Source organism: Schistocerca serialis, chromosome 3, assembly GCF_023864345.2.
Source record: "Schistocerca serialis cubense isolate TAMUIC-IGC-003099 chromosome 3, iqSchSeri2.2, whole genome shotgun sequence".
NCBI lineage: Eukaryota > Metazoa > Arthropoda > Insecta > Orthoptera > Acrididae > Schistocerca > Schistocerca serialis.
This window is the reverse complement of record NC_064640.1, coordinates 400,068,467-400,086,029: the sequence shown is the minus strand read 5'-3', so window position 1 is coordinate 400,086,029 and position 17,563 is coordinate 400,068,467. Positions and strand designations below refer to the sequence as shown.

The 17,563-nt window shown below is 42.7% G+C and overlaps 1 protein-coding gene across 1 annotated transcript in view; it reads right to left on the bottom strand.

The window, feature by feature from the left end:
• LOC126470257 (monocarboxylate transporter 10) overlaps positions 1-17,563 on the bottom strand; it is a 466,478-nt gene that overhangs the window by 154,247 nt on the left and 294,668 nt on the right. Inside the window, exon 2 of the mRNA XM_050097984.1 lies at positions 4,807-4,955. Coding sequence (XP_049953941.1) covers positions 4,807-4,935 — 129 coding nt within the window. The 5' untranslated portion in view covers positions 4,936-4,955. The remainder of the gene's footprint in view (positions 1-4,806; positions 4,956-17,563) is intronic.

Genomic DNA, 17,563 nt, shown 5'->3' with positions numbered 1-17,563 from the left:
GTACTTTTTTAAATATTTTAATAAAGTAAGAGAGAATGTGATTTCCTTATGATGTCAGTGAGGTGGTACGGAGCAGGAGGTAGAAGAGGAAGAGTTTGTACAAGAAAATATATCTTCATTTCGTAGCCAGAATCGAAACCAAATCCGAAACAGGAACGCCATTGAAATATATCACTTATCACTGAAAGTGCGTGGATTACGAACACCAACGTACAGCCAGAACAGAACCGATAAAATACTAAATAACAAAGAATTGCTGCTCCCTTTTGTGGAGAAACAGCGACCACCTGTTTCAGCCGGGCCTATTACGGAGCCCTGAATCTAGATCTTGTCAAAGGTCCTGTGTATGATGGTGCTGGCGGCTCCACGCGTTCTGGTCGCGTTGTAACATACTTTTCACTAAGATAATCAACGAAGGTAGCTTCTCCCATCGAAGGTTCGCGATCGTATACTGGCTCTTTGGCTTCCTTGAACCTCCCACCGGTGATCTGTACGGCTTCATACAGAGGACGTGGACGACGCCTTTCCGTTTTCGTCTTCTTGTTGAAGGGTCATAAACCGCGGCTTCATAGTGAAATCCAACAAGCGACCAAGATACCATATGGCCGAAAGTAGCGTTTTAGTAACTTTCTGGCAATCCAAGTTTCCGCACAGGCGTAAAAATCCGTACCAAGTTTTCCGGACTGTATCTCACGTGTCGATGCATGGTGTTATAGCGCTCTCGGTCTTTCTCCTGGGCATTCAGGACCCGTTTGCGCGCCAGTTGCCTTCTCGTTTGGTCCTGGTGACGTTTCACATAGTCATCTTGAGTACCGTCTGATTGAAGCGGGAACAGTGTATCCATTGTCGTTTCGGCCTCTCGGCCGTGTCTTGCTTCGCTACCTTGTATGCGAATTTCACTACAGGCAGTATGACAGTATTAATTCCGGTATCTGTATTTGACAACAGCGTACATCGAGAGTATATCTGCCAACGTCTTATTAAAGCATTTTCTGAGGCCATTTGTCTGTTGATGGTAGACACTTGTCATCCTTTGGGGAATTTAGCATGATACTAGTCCCGACTGGAGTACTTTTCCATGATCACAGCTCATAACGTGGGGTTAACCATGCTTCAAAATGATGTCTTCTACAAGGAACTTCGCAATTTCATGAGCTTCGGCAGTCACACAGCTTTGGTGACAGCATAGCAGGTGAGGTGGTCAGACTATCATCTATCGAATCCCATTTATCGACTTCAGGAAACTCCCCAAGAAGTCGATTTCAATTCGGTCGAATGGCGCTGCTCCTGAGGTAATTCCAGAATATGCTTCCGTTGCAGGCATTCCTTACCGTCACTCTAATACTATGTAACGGATCGAGTGAGAACTGTCCAGTGATACCTGTGTCTGACTCTGTCTAGAGTCTTCATCACGAATCCCAGGGGATCAGATATTGGAGTGTCGTGGGAATATTTTTGGATGGCTGGACACAGATGAGCTGGGATGACGAGCAGGTATTCGAGCCTCATTGGATAGTAGTTCCTCTCATACAATGCTCTGTTTATTAACTGGAATTCTTCTGTGGTCGGTTGCTCCTCCTTCAAGACTTCTATCGTTTTCTGAAGTGCTGGATCTAGACTCTTCAGTAGCGATATTATTAAATGTGGCGATGACTGAGATTTCATCTATGCTGCTGTGTTCTCATAAAAGAGTCCTTGAAAGGCAGTCGGTATCTTTGCCTTTGCATCCATTTTTGTATATCACTGTGACTTCATACTCGTGCACCCTCATTGCCCATCTCACCTGTCGACCCGACGAATCCTTGACGCTAGTCAGTCAACACAAAGAATGGTGGTCAGTAACAGCAGTGAATGGCTTGCCAAACAAATACGTCTGCAACTTTTTGATGGCCCAAACATTCTCTACACTCTCCTCACATACTGAGTCGGTGTTTATGGCCACTATTTCTTGTGCACTAGATCCGACAGTTTAGACTGCCATAAAATACCGTATTCTCTCATACATCAGGTCGTAACAGAATAGATGACCTGCCTATGGCTGAGAAATACTTTGCCCCTGTCAAGCAGTTTAGAGTGTCATCAATGTGCGGCAATAGATGATTTTGTTTACTCGTCTATAGTTGATGCATAAATTCCATGTGCCAGCCATCCCTCTTCTTCAACATGCTTTATTTTTCCTCCTCACGTATAGGTCGATGTTTATGGCCATTATATCTTATGTACTTGGTCTGACAGTTCTGGCTGCAATAAAATGCTTCATCTCTCATATACGCCAGGTCATAAGAAAAGAGATGACCTGCAAACCTTACGGCATGCTCATAATGCAACCGCTTAATTAGCTTTTCTACAAGTGTGTCAAAGAATATACTGTACCTTAAAAAAGTCAGAAAGTTCTATCAGACAAAACTAACACAAGACTTTTACAGTTAACATGGCTCTCTTTAACCCTTCGTTCACCTGCAGTAAAATCTTCGGTTGATTTATTATTTTCTTAACGTAGGTTTCGCCAAGCTCTTGTCAAATTAACGTAAGTACAGGAATTTCCAGGAAAAAGTGACAGTTTTTCTTTTAATAAGTGTTCACAGTGAAATTACTGGTAAACGAGTGCTTGTTTAATTTTTGCGGTAATGTGCAAAACAGTTGCTATCAGTCATGCGCAGTGTAACACCAGCCTGCCCGGATGGCCGTGCGCGTTAAAGAACCATTTCCGGGACAGGGAAATGCGCCGGCTCCGAATCGAACCAGCCCGCGCGGATTAACGACGACAGTGGTTTTTAGGCGGTTTCCCACATCCCACAGGCGAATACGGGGCCCACGTGAAAGACAGGGAGTGGCGCGTACGTCACAGCACGTTGTACTACAGGTCTTACGAGTGCCTGCAGCCGTCTCCAGCGGAGAGGGAGTAACCACAGGTATTTCAGACGAGTTTAATAATTCTTGACTGTGCTCCAAGGTCTCGACATCACGCGCAAAATTAAGACCTTTAGAGGGTACCTTTCCAATTAAATATTGATTTTCCGCGGGTCCTGCGCGGAGCCGACCGTTCGCGAAGAGTGGTGAACTGGCCGCCTAGTGAGACGTCACAAGTTCGTTGCAGGGTCCGTACATCCCGCTGGCCACGGCGAATACCGGACCGATACCCACGTCTCGCCTCCGTTACACAATTCGCAAATATTTCGAAAACTTCGACAGCTTTCACATGGATAATATTAGACGCAGACAGTCGGTGGGTACACGCATTCCGTCCCAGGGGGTAAGGGGGTGGCGACAAGAAGGGCATCCGGCCACCCCTTAAACTAATCATGCCATACCGACCCTGCACCGATGTAGGACAAGGGCACAAGAAGAAGACAAGGCAGAGCGTAACACTACACGTCTGGCACATTAGTTGGTACAAATACTTAGGGATTACAATTACAAATAACCTAAATTGGAACGATCACATAGATGATATTGTGGGTAGAACAAACCAAAGACTGCGATTCATTGGCAGAACACTTAGAAGGTGCAACAGGTCTACCAAAGAGACTGATTACGCTACGCTTGTCCGCCCTATTTCGGAGTATTGCTGTGCGGTGTGGGATCCGCATCAGGTGGGACTCACGGATGACACCGAAAAAGTACAGGGAAGGGCAGCTCGCTTTGTATTATCGCGAAATAGGGGAGATAGTGTCACAGACATGATATGTGAATTGGAGTGGCATTCATTAAAACAAAGGCGTTTTTCGTTGCGAGGGGATCTTCTCATGAAATTTCAATCACCAGTTCTCTCCTCCGATTGCGAAAACATTCTGTTGGCACCAACACGATAAAATAAGAGAAATCAGGGCTCGCACAGAAAAATTTAAGTGCTCGTTTTTCCCGTGTGCCGTTCGAGAGTGGAACGGTAGAGAGACAGCATGAAGGTCGTTCATTGAACCCTCTGTCAGGCACTTTATTGTGAACAGCAGAGTAACCACGTAGATGTAGAAAGGGAATATCTCATTGTGCTGCACAGTGCAAACATTCCTTATGTTCCGTTAACAATTGTACGTGTTGTTTCATTTACCCACTTAACATGTGGTTCTCAAGGTTTGGGACAATTGATGTATAGTGCTTTGTTTTTGGCGAGCACATTGATGTCCCCACAACCCCTGCAATCGCCGCAACTCTGACTCCTTCATACACAGTGTATCTTGAGCAGCTGAAGATTATTCTGGACTCTGACTACATCCACATAAAGGAAATGCAGCATTACGCGGTGCGACTATTTCACTTTCATTGTCACTGTCGGAGGTTGCTGACTTCTGATCATTTCGTAATTCATACAGCAGCTGATATAGCTTTTCTCAGGTCAACAGCTTGCAGGTTCCGTGGTTACAAGCGGTGAAGAGGAGATGAGTGGACCCTTACCTGACGATGGTTACGGACTGACACTACACATCGTTTTTTTGTTTAGTATGAGATGACTAGTAGTACTGACTTGCTTAAACATAATAAAACATCACCAAAAACTGGTATAATCAGAAACAAGAAACAACTTACAGACAGTGCACATTGAAACCTGAGCTAAATCGGTAAGCTCAAAGCTCGGAAAGGCGGGCGATGCGTGCTATTCCAAAACCGGGTGCTAGAGGCGACCGCTAGAAGTCATAGCTACAAGTATACGCCACTACTCGCTATCAAGCCACAGATAAGCTAGATAGTCGACATAAAGCAGGGGCTCTCGCACGTGGCCACAGGCAAATAAAGGGCTAAGCCATCCAGTGAGGATTTACCTATAGCTTCTGGCACGTGTGTAAACAGTATGATTTAATGCTTACGTACTGGTTCCACCAAAGAGGAGAGGAACATTCCACCCGAGGCCAGCGCGCCGCCAACGAACGTTGTCAGGCGGATTCCAAAGCGGTCGGTGAGGACGCCCGCAACAGGAGAGAGGATGAAAGTTGTTCCCATGGCCAGGGCACCAACGAGGGCTGCAACATGCATGCAAGTACTTCGTCACTATTTCGTCTATTTCTGTGTCCCATGGCTTACATCTAAGTCACTGCATATATGAAGTACATAACGCACACATATGATTTATTCTGTCATTACCAAGAAGTATTACAGATTAAGAGTGGTAAGGGTGGCTCAAGTTTTATCGTACACGGTTACATAATTATAGATAAACTTACTTGTACTTCTATAAGTTTCTGTTTTTGACTTTTAAGCCCGATGATGATAATAAAGTTTGGTACTTGATACTTTTCCTGACTATACTTGACTATTAAAAAAACAATATGGCCGCTGACTGGGACCTACAGGTATGTTTAATGCACAAACTTAGATTTTAAGGACCTTGTGTCCGCAGCTCGTGGTCGTGCGGTAGCGTTCTCGCTTCCCGCGCCCGGGTTCCCGGGTTCGATTCCCGGCGGGGTCAGGGATTTTCTCTGCCTCGTGATGACTGGGTGTTGTGTGATGTCCTTAGGTTAGTTAGGTTTAAGTAGTTCTAAGTTCTAGGGGACTGATGACCTCATAAGTTAAGTCCCATAGTGCTCAGAGCCATTTGAACCATTTTGAACACTCTTGCATGGTTATCAATTTTAGTATGTTTATGGTTACGCTATAGTCAGTTTCACATTTTCTGTTATTTCTGCTTTAAAGGTACAGAGAAGCAGTAGCAAGAACCTGATGTGCTATCGACCGTTAATCCTGCTGTTTTTTTTTAATGCCACCTACCCATATTCCATTAGATCGTCGTCTGGGTCTTTTGCTCTCTCTTGGAATCCAGCAAAGAATTTCTTTGGTTCATCTACCATCGGTGATTCCCCTGGCCACATGTGCGGCCCAACTTCACTTTGATATTTACGTCATTCACTGAAGTTTATTGTCTTATAAAAATAAATGTAAATGTCGTGTGACTAGGGCCTCTCGTCTGGTGGATCGTTCGCCAGGTGCAAGTCTTTCGATTTGACGCCACTTCGGCGACTTGCGCGTCGATGGGGATGAAATGATGATGATTAGGACAGCACAACATCCAGCCCCTGAGCGGAGAAAATCTCCTACCCAGCCGGGAATCCAAACCGGACTCTTAGGATTGACATTCTCTCGCGCTGACCACTCAGCTACCGGGGGCGGACTATTACCTGATGTATTTGTTTGTTTTCCGGTCTCTGCTACTAGTTCCCAAAAAGATAAATCTCCATAATTCGCTGAGCAAACCTCAGTTTTCGAATGGTTTTCAGATCAAAAGTCTATGTCTCATTGCAAACTGGTAAAACTCATTGACCGTAATCTATCCTTTACAAGTACATCATGAAATTACTTTAGAAGAACCTATTCCATTTCCCGAAAACACTGCAGGCCATTTGTATTCGTCTCTCTACAGCTGTTCAAATTAAATCAGTTCGCCCTTTTGTTAACTGAGTACATTGTTAATTTCTACTATTTAAAGTTCGATATGTTGGTCGAGGAAGAAATTTCTGAGACTGTACGACTGGAGCAAAGCATTGGATGTAAGTGAAATCATGGGCTACGGGTGAACTGAGAAAGAGGAGTGTCGAAGAGTTTGTGATATGGTTATACGGAAGGATGTTAAAAATTAGGCATACTGATAAGAAATGAGGAAGTTCTCCGCTAAATCGGCAAAGAGAGAAACACGTGAAAAACTTTGACAAGAAGAAGGGACAGGATGATAATACATGTGTTAAGGCATCAAGGAATACCTTCCATGTTCCTTGAGGATAAAAACAGCAGGGGAAGACAGAGATTCTCGGAAAAAAGAGTTGGTTATGTCGCTACACTATTTCAATTTATAAACTTTAACAGTGCTAAAGCCTAGCAGCAAAATGTCACCATCAAAACGAGGCTGCTTCAGATACGCCATTGACACGTGGGAGTTATGTTTTTCTTGTTTAAGGAACTGATTACTTCTTCTAAGACTGCTGAGAATAGTTTAGTGAGATGGTATTACGTGACTCCTCCAACAATTTTGAGTTTCTCACTATCAGGTAAGGTCTAATGGAGACCTAGCACTGACGTATGTATTCTTCAGTGTATTAACACAGGCTGAAACAACGCCTTGTTTGTCACTGGATGTGAGTACAGTGTTTGTTGAAACTGAGTCAAAACTATCTCAAAATGTCTAAATGCCAGACACGGTGGTAACTGATACTCATTTCTCTGATCTGTTATATTGTCCCTGATTCCTGACTAGTTGTGCTGTAAACACTTCTAAAGCTAACTTACTCTTTTGCATTATTGTTATTTAGAATTTCTTGGATATTTTGTATAATATTTGCTCCCTTCCTTTGCAAATAGAATAATTGCAGCGTTGCTCCAGTTCCAGAGAATTATTTTCTTTCGCAAGCATTCTATGCATAATTTTAAAAATTCTTTTGTATAAATATTCCTCTAGTTTTAATCATTTGTACTGAAACTTCTACATGACACGGTACCTCCACGTTCTTCATACTACAAAAGGCTTTATAAACCTCGTTTGGCATTACTTCCAGAATTTTATTATTTCCGTTATTATTTATCTGTGACCCTGCTTCATCTTTTGAAGGACAGAAACATGTTAAGAAATCTTCAAATGACTGTAAGATTTTCTCTGTGTTGTTAGTCACTGCGCCACCTACCATTTCAGTAGACAGACGTTGATGTCTACCCAATATATTTTGTTTTTCTTCCTACTCTTTATTTTCAATCGTTTCTCTTAAAAAATGGCTCTGAGCACTATGGGACTTAACATCTGCGGTCATCAGTCCCCTAGAACTTAGAACTACTTAAATCTAACTAACCTAAGGACATCACACACATCCACGCCAAAGGCAGGATTCGAACCTGCGACCGTAGCAGTCGCGCGGTTCCGGACTGAGTGCCTAGAACCGCGAGACCACCGCGGCCGGCTCGTTTCTCTTACAAACTTTTCATTTATAGTCCGACATCTTCTTGAAGGCATTTAATCATAACAGGTTTGTTTGGATGGCCATATTCTGCAAACTATTTGTTTGTTTACTCCCTTCCTTAAGTATACTGCAGTTTAAGAAAGAATTAACCTTTTGTAAAGTGCAGTGCACTTAAAATAAAAAATAATAATTCTTACCTTTGTGAATAGTTTGGTTTAATTCAGCACATCCTATCATGTTCCTATTACCGTAGCTCGAAACGATCTCTCTCTTTAATAGATGCCCTATTCTAATTGAGATTCTGCTTTCTTCATGCTTGCAATGTCTTTGGCTGTTTGCCTAACTAACTTAGTTACATAATTGCCACCTATCGTCTATGTCAGTGTAATTTTCATTTCCTAAGATGCTGCACTTGTTGCTTAATTTAATTTGTTATAACTCATTGTCCTTATATTCCCATCAGCCATATTTCAGGCTTTCTAACCGGAGAGTCTGTTTCTTTCTAGCTTTGTATCCGTTGCCACTCTTCATCTTACGAGCCTATGATCACTTACATTTCGAAAGTGGTTTAGGAGCTTTAGAAGTCTCTTTATTCTTTGATGACTACCATCTGAGGTTGTTCGGCGGTCGCGTGCAAGTCTTTCTATTTGAGGCCACTTCGGCGACTTGCGTTTCGGTGAACATGAAATAATATGATTAGGACAAGTCAAATGCCCAGTCCCCAAGGGAAGAAAATCTCCAACGTGGTTTGGAAACGAACCCGGGGCCTCGAAATCTAGAAGCAACGTCGCTAACCACTAGACCACTAAATGTGGACTTATTATTTCTTGTAGCCAGTCTTATTTTTAGTTTCAGTTGGTACAAGGGGAGTCCACTTTCTATTTGTTTCCTTTTCGAAGAACGAGATAAGCACAGACGTGTTGTTCATGTCAGCACATTCTACTAACGTCGTTTATGGTATCTTATCCAAAGTTCTCCACTATCATACTGCAGTGCGACTTGCTGTCACTAATCGGTTTCTCCAACACGGCATCGAGATTTTCTACATTCACACCAGAGCGTGAGCAGATTGATGCATAGACTTGAATGACTTCCATGCAATATATTTTGTTTCTTTTTGGAACTAATTTTGCTATCCTGGTGAGGATGTATTCGTTGCATCTAATAGAGTTTTTAGTTATCTTGTTTTGTAGTAAAACCCACACCCTAATTTCTGCCCTGGGCTATTCCTTTACAATAAAACCTGTCCTGTTTTTAATTCTGTTTGGACTTTCCTCACGATATCCCTACTATATCTCATGTTATGTTACTTAACTCCTGTTTCAAAACCACTAATTTACTTTCTTATTCTGAGGCTCTGCAATTTATTGACCCTAAATGAATAGGAGCAGAAGCAATTGGATTTGTAATGCCCGTATTAATTTTTATTCAACCAGTCAACGAAGACCAAAAGAAGATGTAATGTGGGATATAACTCGTGTAGTTGCGAATTTTTGTATGGTGGTGAGAGGTAGTGACATGAACAACGTATTAAAAATTCTGACCCGTTAGGTGTTAGCCTGAGGACATCGGGGGGGGGGGGGGGGGGTGATCTGATGGGCACTTTTTCGCGTTTTCAGTTCAAAAGTAAACTACATTAAATTATCTGTACAAAATGTCTTACTCATTTTTTTCTCTAGTACTAGTAGCTTGCGGAAAGCAGGGAACTGAAAAATCATAGATTATAAAAATAGTGTTTCAGTGGTATGGAATGTATGTTTATTGTTAATGATGTGGGGTAAAACCACATTTTAAAAATCATTTTTATAAAAATATTAAAAATAGTAAAAAATCTACATGCTAACACTATAAGTAGTAGCTAAGAACAATGTGAAAGATAACAGCAACGTTACTAAGCGTAACTGCCCAATATCCAAAGGCTTGTCGAAGCCTGGCTGTTAGCGTGTATAACCCTGCAGCACATTAATCGCTACGCGTCCTCGCCCGCGACCAAAGTTGTTTACCAGTTATAACTGGCAGGTGGCGCACAAGGACGTCCAGTTACAGTTTTGAGAAACAAACAGAAGGAAACGCGAACATTATCATGACACATATAAAATTGTGGAGACAAGTTCAAAAACGTACACGAAATTCGTTATCCCAATACAAATATAACATCCACAAAACTAAGTCAATGTTACATAAGAACAGAAACTAAATTATCAGACGGTATCCAATTGAAACAAAGAGTATACCAAGAAATTTAATTTCTATATTTTGAATAAACGGGATCTAACTGCCGTAAAATATCTAGGTTTAACTATCCAGAGCGACCTTAAGTGGAATGACTATATAAAACAGATAGTGGGAAAAGTAGACACAAGACAGATTCATCGGAAGAATCTTAAGGAAACGCAACTCATCCACGAAGGAAGTGGATTATAAGGCGCTTGTTCGCCCGATTCTTGAGTATTGTCCATCTATCTGAGATCCCTATCAGGTAGGGCTGAGGAGATAGAGGTGATCCAACGAAGAGCGGCGCGTTTCGTCACGGGATCGTTTAGCTGGCGAGAGAGCGTTGCCGAGATGCTAAACAAACTCCACTGGCAGACGTTACAAGAGAGACGTTGTGCACCACGGAGAGATTTACTATTGAAATTTTGGAACAGCACTTTTCAGGAGGAGTCAAACAACATATTATTTCCACCCACATTGACCACAAGAAGGAAATTCGAGAAATTAGAGCCAATACAGCTTAACGACAATCATTCTTCCCACGCACTATTCGGGAGTGGAACAGGGTTGGAGGGATCAGATAGTAGTACCGAAAGTACCCTCCGCCACACATCATTAGGTGGCTTGTGGAGTATGATTTAGATGTAAACTGTGCTTCGGTCTGATATTAAAACTGGTGTTAACTGACAATGGTTGTCCCCTGTGGATGAGACAACACCTTCCTGCGAGAGTGAGTAACAGCCGGTGTTAAGCCAAGAGGGAAGTGAGCCGTGGGGATGAAGGAGAATCTGTGTTGGCAGTCCTCCACGTAGAAAACGTTCTAGACTAGGATTTTACTCTGTGTCGGCACATTAATGATATGAAACCACTATCCACTATTCAAAGTAGGTCACCAAAAATAGTACTCGCGTTGCTCATTGAGTATTATTTCTGGAGAATTTTTCTTTCTACTATAAATTTCGAATTATTAAAACCTTCGCTTGGGAGCGGTGAACAGCACTTACATATTGTGGTTAACGTCTTTAACATCCTCGGCGAGCATATCGCTACAGTAAAGCATTCTATTTAAGATATTAACCGTAATACATAAAGTGCAGCACACTGCACCCGTGGGGTGGTTGCTCGAGGTACTGGAAGAAATGAAAATTTGTAGTAAAAAGACTGGACGTGATCCGTTCCATTCTAACCTACATATTCACAGCCACCTTGCAAGATATGCTGTAAATATGTGGTAATGGCTCCAGTCTGTGCAGCCAATTCTACAAGTAACAACAATTCCTGAATGTAAGTGATTTATGCAGCCAGTGAGTAATAAAATTAATGGTGAAAGAAGTGAAGTACCTTCCCTACCATTCATTAATTAATCATCAAGTGACTCCAAGACGATGTACACTGCTTTACAACATACTGACCACGACAGCCAACACAAAGCTACCGCAGTTTGCTCTTTTACTTTCGGCCAGTCATTATACATCAAGTACAAAATGTTTATTGTACAGAACAACATGTTTTGCCAATGTATTGCTGAGCGTGAGGGACTATATGGATGTCGGAAAGCAATCACTCCATGCTCCATGGTGTGCGTCAAGTGCTGTAGTACGTGTGCAAGTGGCAAACGTTACTAGATCTGTAAGAAGGTGATGCGAGAGATTCAACTGCTGGTTTTTGACACATTCAAGACAAGATGTTTGTTTATAGTAAGTAATACACATTTTGTTACTTTCTAAGTCCAGTTGACATTAAAAATAATAATAAAAATGTGTTTTTTCAATAACCTGCAGTTTTTCCAACCCCTCTATTGTGCAAACTGTTAGCCCTAGAGAAAAAGTTAATAGCACATTTAATAGGAAATTTAACGTTGTTTCATTTTGTACTGCAACATGTTCTCGCTAGTGACTCCATCTTTCGAGTTATGTAAGAAAAACATAAAAACGTGATTTCTATCCCCCTCCCCGTCCATCCTCACCCATCCGCTCCCTGTCATTATTTTTAGTATGTTGCCCATGCACTTCCTCCTACCACTGTACAAAAATTTGCGAGTATACGAATTATTTTTCCCCTATTTTTCGTTCGTGACTGTTTTAACAAATACAGCAGGAGCAATAAGTATTAGACTTCACATCAAATCCGTTGCGTTTCCCTACATTTAATGTAAGCATCTCGCCAGAACCTCCGAGAAAGAAGTGACTGCGGGAGTACGGAGGAAGAGGAGATTAGTGTTTAACGTGCCGTCGACACCGAGGTCATTAGAGACGGACCACAAGCTCTTTAAAAAGAAGCAACCCGGAATTTGCCTGGAGAGATTTAGGGAAATCACAGAGAACCTAAACCTGGATGGCCGGACGCGAGTTTGAACTGTCGTCCTCCCGAATGCGATCCAGTGAGCTAATCACTGCGCCACCTCGCTCGGTGGTAGTACGGAGTTTGATAAAATGTCACAGGAAGACGGCTATCTTTCCGTATCTTTCGGATTTCATTTTATTTCTATTCACTTTTTGTATGTGCTTGATTATTAACACAGATCCAGCCTTTGGGACTTCATAGATACAGAGTATTAACGTAATGAATATGTGACTGAACTGCCTCAACACTATTCTATGTGCAACAGGAAATATTTTAAATCCTATCCTAGATATTCAGATATTATACTGCCATTTTAAACGCGTGTCTACTACCCTGTATATGAAAAGATGTATCGACTGGCATCTACGACGCCTAACGTTGTCGTCAGATGCAAATTGATACAAGCACAGATAAATCAAACGAGCAATTTATGCGTTCTATGAGCAGCAACTGTAGCGTATGTCATTAAATATGTAGTCCGCTATATGCACGCCGGCTAACTGTGTGTCACTTAGTGTCCCTTCGTAAGGAGATCCACTAGTTACCATTTCTTCCTCCCGAAGTGAGACAGCTTACTCTGCTGCAAACTGATGTCACGTTTCACTACGGAACCCATTTGTGTAACACTACTGAGTAAATAGAAAAAGACTATTTTTTTCTTTCGAACTGACCACGTTACAACTTCATTTTGTCCTCTTTGGCCGGAGTTAAAGTGTTTCCAGTAGCCCTTCATATGGTCGCTTTACTGTTGCTTTTGTTTTCTATCCATGTTCTTTCGGTCTTTGTAGCTCTTCTTTCAACATGAAACTCCTTCAAACTTCGTATTTTGTTTCGAAACACGTCCCATTCTAACATGAGGGCTTACAGGGTATTGAGCCTTTCAAGATTTCCCCGAACCTCTTTAATTCACTTCGGGAATGTCTTCTTGTGCCAGAGATAATCAAATGTTTATTTGAATAGACTATTTTTGTACATTCTGTGCAGTCGCTAAGAAATACCAGCCTCCTTTCCCTCATGAACTCCGAGATACTCTCCACGTTCTGGAAGACTTCTTTGTTACTTTGAAGATTCCACCCGGTCTCAGTCTGGATCGCACCCATCATTTTCGTAGGGTTCTTCTTTTCTCCTTTCCAGGATCTACTACTTTTTTTGACCATAGTATTGTAGCGTTTTATTATGGCATTCTAGGAGATGCCCTTTTTGTTGTAAACGCTTTTAGTCAGGCCACATGCTCTCTCCATCTTTGAGATACAATCGCCTAACCCCCCCCCCCCCCCCCCCCCCCCGCGCGCGGTAGCCGCGAGGTCTTAGGCCCCTTGTCACCGTTCACGCGGCTCGCCACGTGGGAGGTTCGAGTCCTCCCTCGGGCATGGGCATGCGTGTTTGTGTTGTCCTTAGCGAAAGCTAGTTTAAATTAGATTAAGTAGTGTGTAAGCCTACGGACCGATGACTCCAGCAGTTTGGTCCTATAGGAACTTACTCCCACCGCCTAACCCCGCTTTTCCCCCAACTCATTTTCAAATCTGGAGTCACTGAAGCACTGGCCTTTCCATACCATCATAATCTACTCTATCTCTGTTTCAAGGAATTTCAGTCCATATTTGTTATTCGTCATGAATTTGGACTTTTCTATCGAGATCCTCAGCCCCGTTCTGCGAGCAATGCTTCTAGGAGATTGATGTTTCTATGAGGTGTCCGACACTATAGCAAAGTTTTTTGTATTTATTTATTTATTTACTTATTGTAGTCCACTTTCTTGATGACAACAGTGGACCGTTACATTTAGAATTAGATTTATGTGAATGTTTATTATAAAATGCATTCCTGTTTCTATTTCCTTTATTTTTAATCCGAATAATGAACTAAGTTTATAGTGTCTACCTTACTATTTTTCCTTATCTTTATTTGTTTCTACTTTTAACTCGCTCTATCATTTAGATGGCAGATATGTGTCTCTTACCCTTCGGACATATTTGTTTCATAACCTTGAAGATACTGGTAGCCGGTGTGTTGGAAAATAGGATACGTCTGCCAGCAAATGGGTATGTTGAAGGAGGAGTGTTAGAAAAAATAAAAGTTTTTTGAAATGGATAAACTTCGTGAAGCATTTTATATACAGTGCCTGACAAAAAATGTGAAGCATGTAGAACGGAAGGAGGAAACGAAATGAAACTTCATGAGTTGAGATTGTATGCGATGGTATTTCAGTGACTACCAAACCGAGTCAAATTTACAAGGAACTTGGCGGTTTGACCTCACTTAGCAGTATAAAGTTGCATCCACTCTGGTCTGGACGTATGCACTTATTCGGTTCAGAGACAAGCTGGCCCATACCTAGCAGTGGTACAGTGTACTCTCCGCCACGCACCGTACGGTGGCTTGTGGAATATCTATGTGGATGTAGATGGAAAGGTAGATGTGTTGTAATTGGTCCTTGATACCCTGGGCACTGCCACTTGGGCGGATCTGACGCCCGAGCAGGACCCACACGTTGTATCGGGACATATCTGGGGATCTTGCTGGCGACAGGAGTATCTCAACAGACATTTCATAGAGACACGTGCCATGTGTGGATGAGCAACTGAAAAATGACTCCATGATACTGTCGCGTGAGAGGTAACACATGAGGACGCAGGATATTCGTGACGTACCACTGCGCTTTCAAGAGTTCCTTCAATCACTACCAGCCTGGACCTCACGTCATATCCGCTGGCTACCCACACCATTAAACCAGGAGCCCAAACCAATGGAAGATTGGGTCTGCTCCCAAGGTCGCCGCCAGTCTCACCAATGATGGTCATGCAGGTAGTGCATTACCACGATTCATCGCTGAAGGCAGTGCAACGCCATTCATCTACAATCCATGATCACCAGTCACGGCATCACACCATATGCAACTGTTTGTATCATTGAGTCAACGGCAACCTATGCATGGAAGAGTAATTTCCTGGTCCAGCTGCTGCTGCTAGTCTATGAACAATAGTGCGGGATGATACAGGATGTTTCAGGGAGTTCATTACTTGTTATCGGATGGCAGGCTCAGATGTGAATTGGTTACGATATTATCGGTGCACAGCACAGTGATCCACCCTTGTGGCGATCAGATATCGTCACTGACACCTTGACGAAGAGTATGCCTGCTCTCACGTCTCCATGCAATTCAACGTCGGACCACTGTCACATCTGAATGCCCCACACATATAATATTACAAGATTCGACCAGCTGACCAAATGGAGACTCACAATGAGGTCCCTTTCAAACGCTGTCAGGTGTTGGTAACAGTGTCTGACACGAGTATGTGGCATCTCCATGTCCTCCACAGAGATAACTCAATATCTGTCGCTGTTAATGCCTCTTGCATACTTTACCAGACATTACAACAACACAAAGCACCAACAACGCTAATATATTCTCGTGGTCCTTCTGCCTGACACAGAGAACTGCAACTCTAATCATTTACAAAAATGGTTCAAATGGCTCTGAGCACATTGCGACTTAACTTTTGAGGTCATCAGTCCCAAAGAACTTAGCACTAATTAAACCTAACTAACCTAAGGACATCACACAAATCCATGCCCGAGGCAGGATTCGAACCTGCGACCGTAGCGGTCGAATCATTTACATACCCGCCGATGGTGTAAACGAGTGCGATGCTGTATAGACATCCGATCATGTCTTCTAGGTGCATCACTTTTTGGAGACAGTAAAAAAAAATGAAATAATCGTGTGGCATTGTTGACCGAGATGCCCCGTCCGGGAGAGTTCGGCCGCCGGGTGCAAGTCCTATTTCAGGTGATGCCCCAATGGATGACCTGATGATGACGACAACACAACACCCAGCCCCGGGGCGGAGAAGATCTCCAACCCGGTCGGGAATCTAATTCGGGCCTTCGACATGGTACGCAAGCACATTAACTGTCAGCTGAGCAGGCGGACTTTCAGACAGTACAAAAACAAAATATATGACAAAAGCTATATTTGTCAACACAGGGTGTCCCAGAAGCAATGGTCAATACTCAGGGATATGACGGGAACGTTCATTTGAAGCAAAAAGCTTCATATGGACATATTCCTTATTCAGAATGGTTTCCGAGGTAGAGCGCATTTAATGTACATTTGCTTTTCGTCTAGTGGCGCGCACATGTGTGTCTTACCCATCCAACATATTTGACGTTTTATTTCAGCGCAACTTAACTTACCTCGTTGCTTTCAACGTCTGTGCTCGGGACGTGTTTCCGCCATTAAGCTAGCCCGTTGAATGCGCTGTTATCCATGGTATGTTGTGAGTGAAGTAGTGAGAAGGAGAGAGAGAGAGAGAGAGAGAGAGAGAGAGAGAGAGAGAGAAGCATCAGGTAACTGTAATTGTACACGCGCTGATTAAAATGCCACACATCACCACTAACGAAAAATATGCATATATGGCGTATGTTTACGGCTCCTGCGATGGAAGTGCTCCTGCTGCTGTCGAAGAATACCGTCGGCGCTTTCCGACACTTCGAATTCGTGATCGTAGAGTGTTTATCAGACTTTTCAGCACCTTGCATAAAACAGGACGTATTCTTTCAAGACCCTATTTTTCTTCCGAACGTGTAATTCAACAACCTGTGCAGATTCAGCAACACATCGCTGAAACAGTGAAGCCTAGTCCTACTACTGGCACGCTGCGACTTTCTGCACTTACCAGTGTCGAATGAACACCTGTATGGCGAATATTACATGCGTAAAGCTTGTTCCCCTATCACATGCAGAGTGTTCACAGCCTTCACATTGGCGACACCACTTGAATTTTCTCATTGGTTAAATGACAATCGTCATTTGTTTCCGTTAATACTATTCACTAATGGAGCCACGTCTATATGGTATGGCATCAACAACACACGTAATAATTGATGGTCGCAGGAAAATGAACAAGCTACACTGGAAAACATTTTTTCGATCAATGGTTAGTGCGGCATGGTTGGTAACTTGTTGAGAGATCCAGTCATTTTAGAGAGCGAATAACAGGACAGAATTACTTCAATTTCGTGAAAAAATCGTTTGTTAAACACCTTGAAGACACTCCTTTAGCCACAAGGACAGCAATATAATTCCAGAGTGACAGAGCCCCTTCACATTTTACCAAACATGTGAGGCA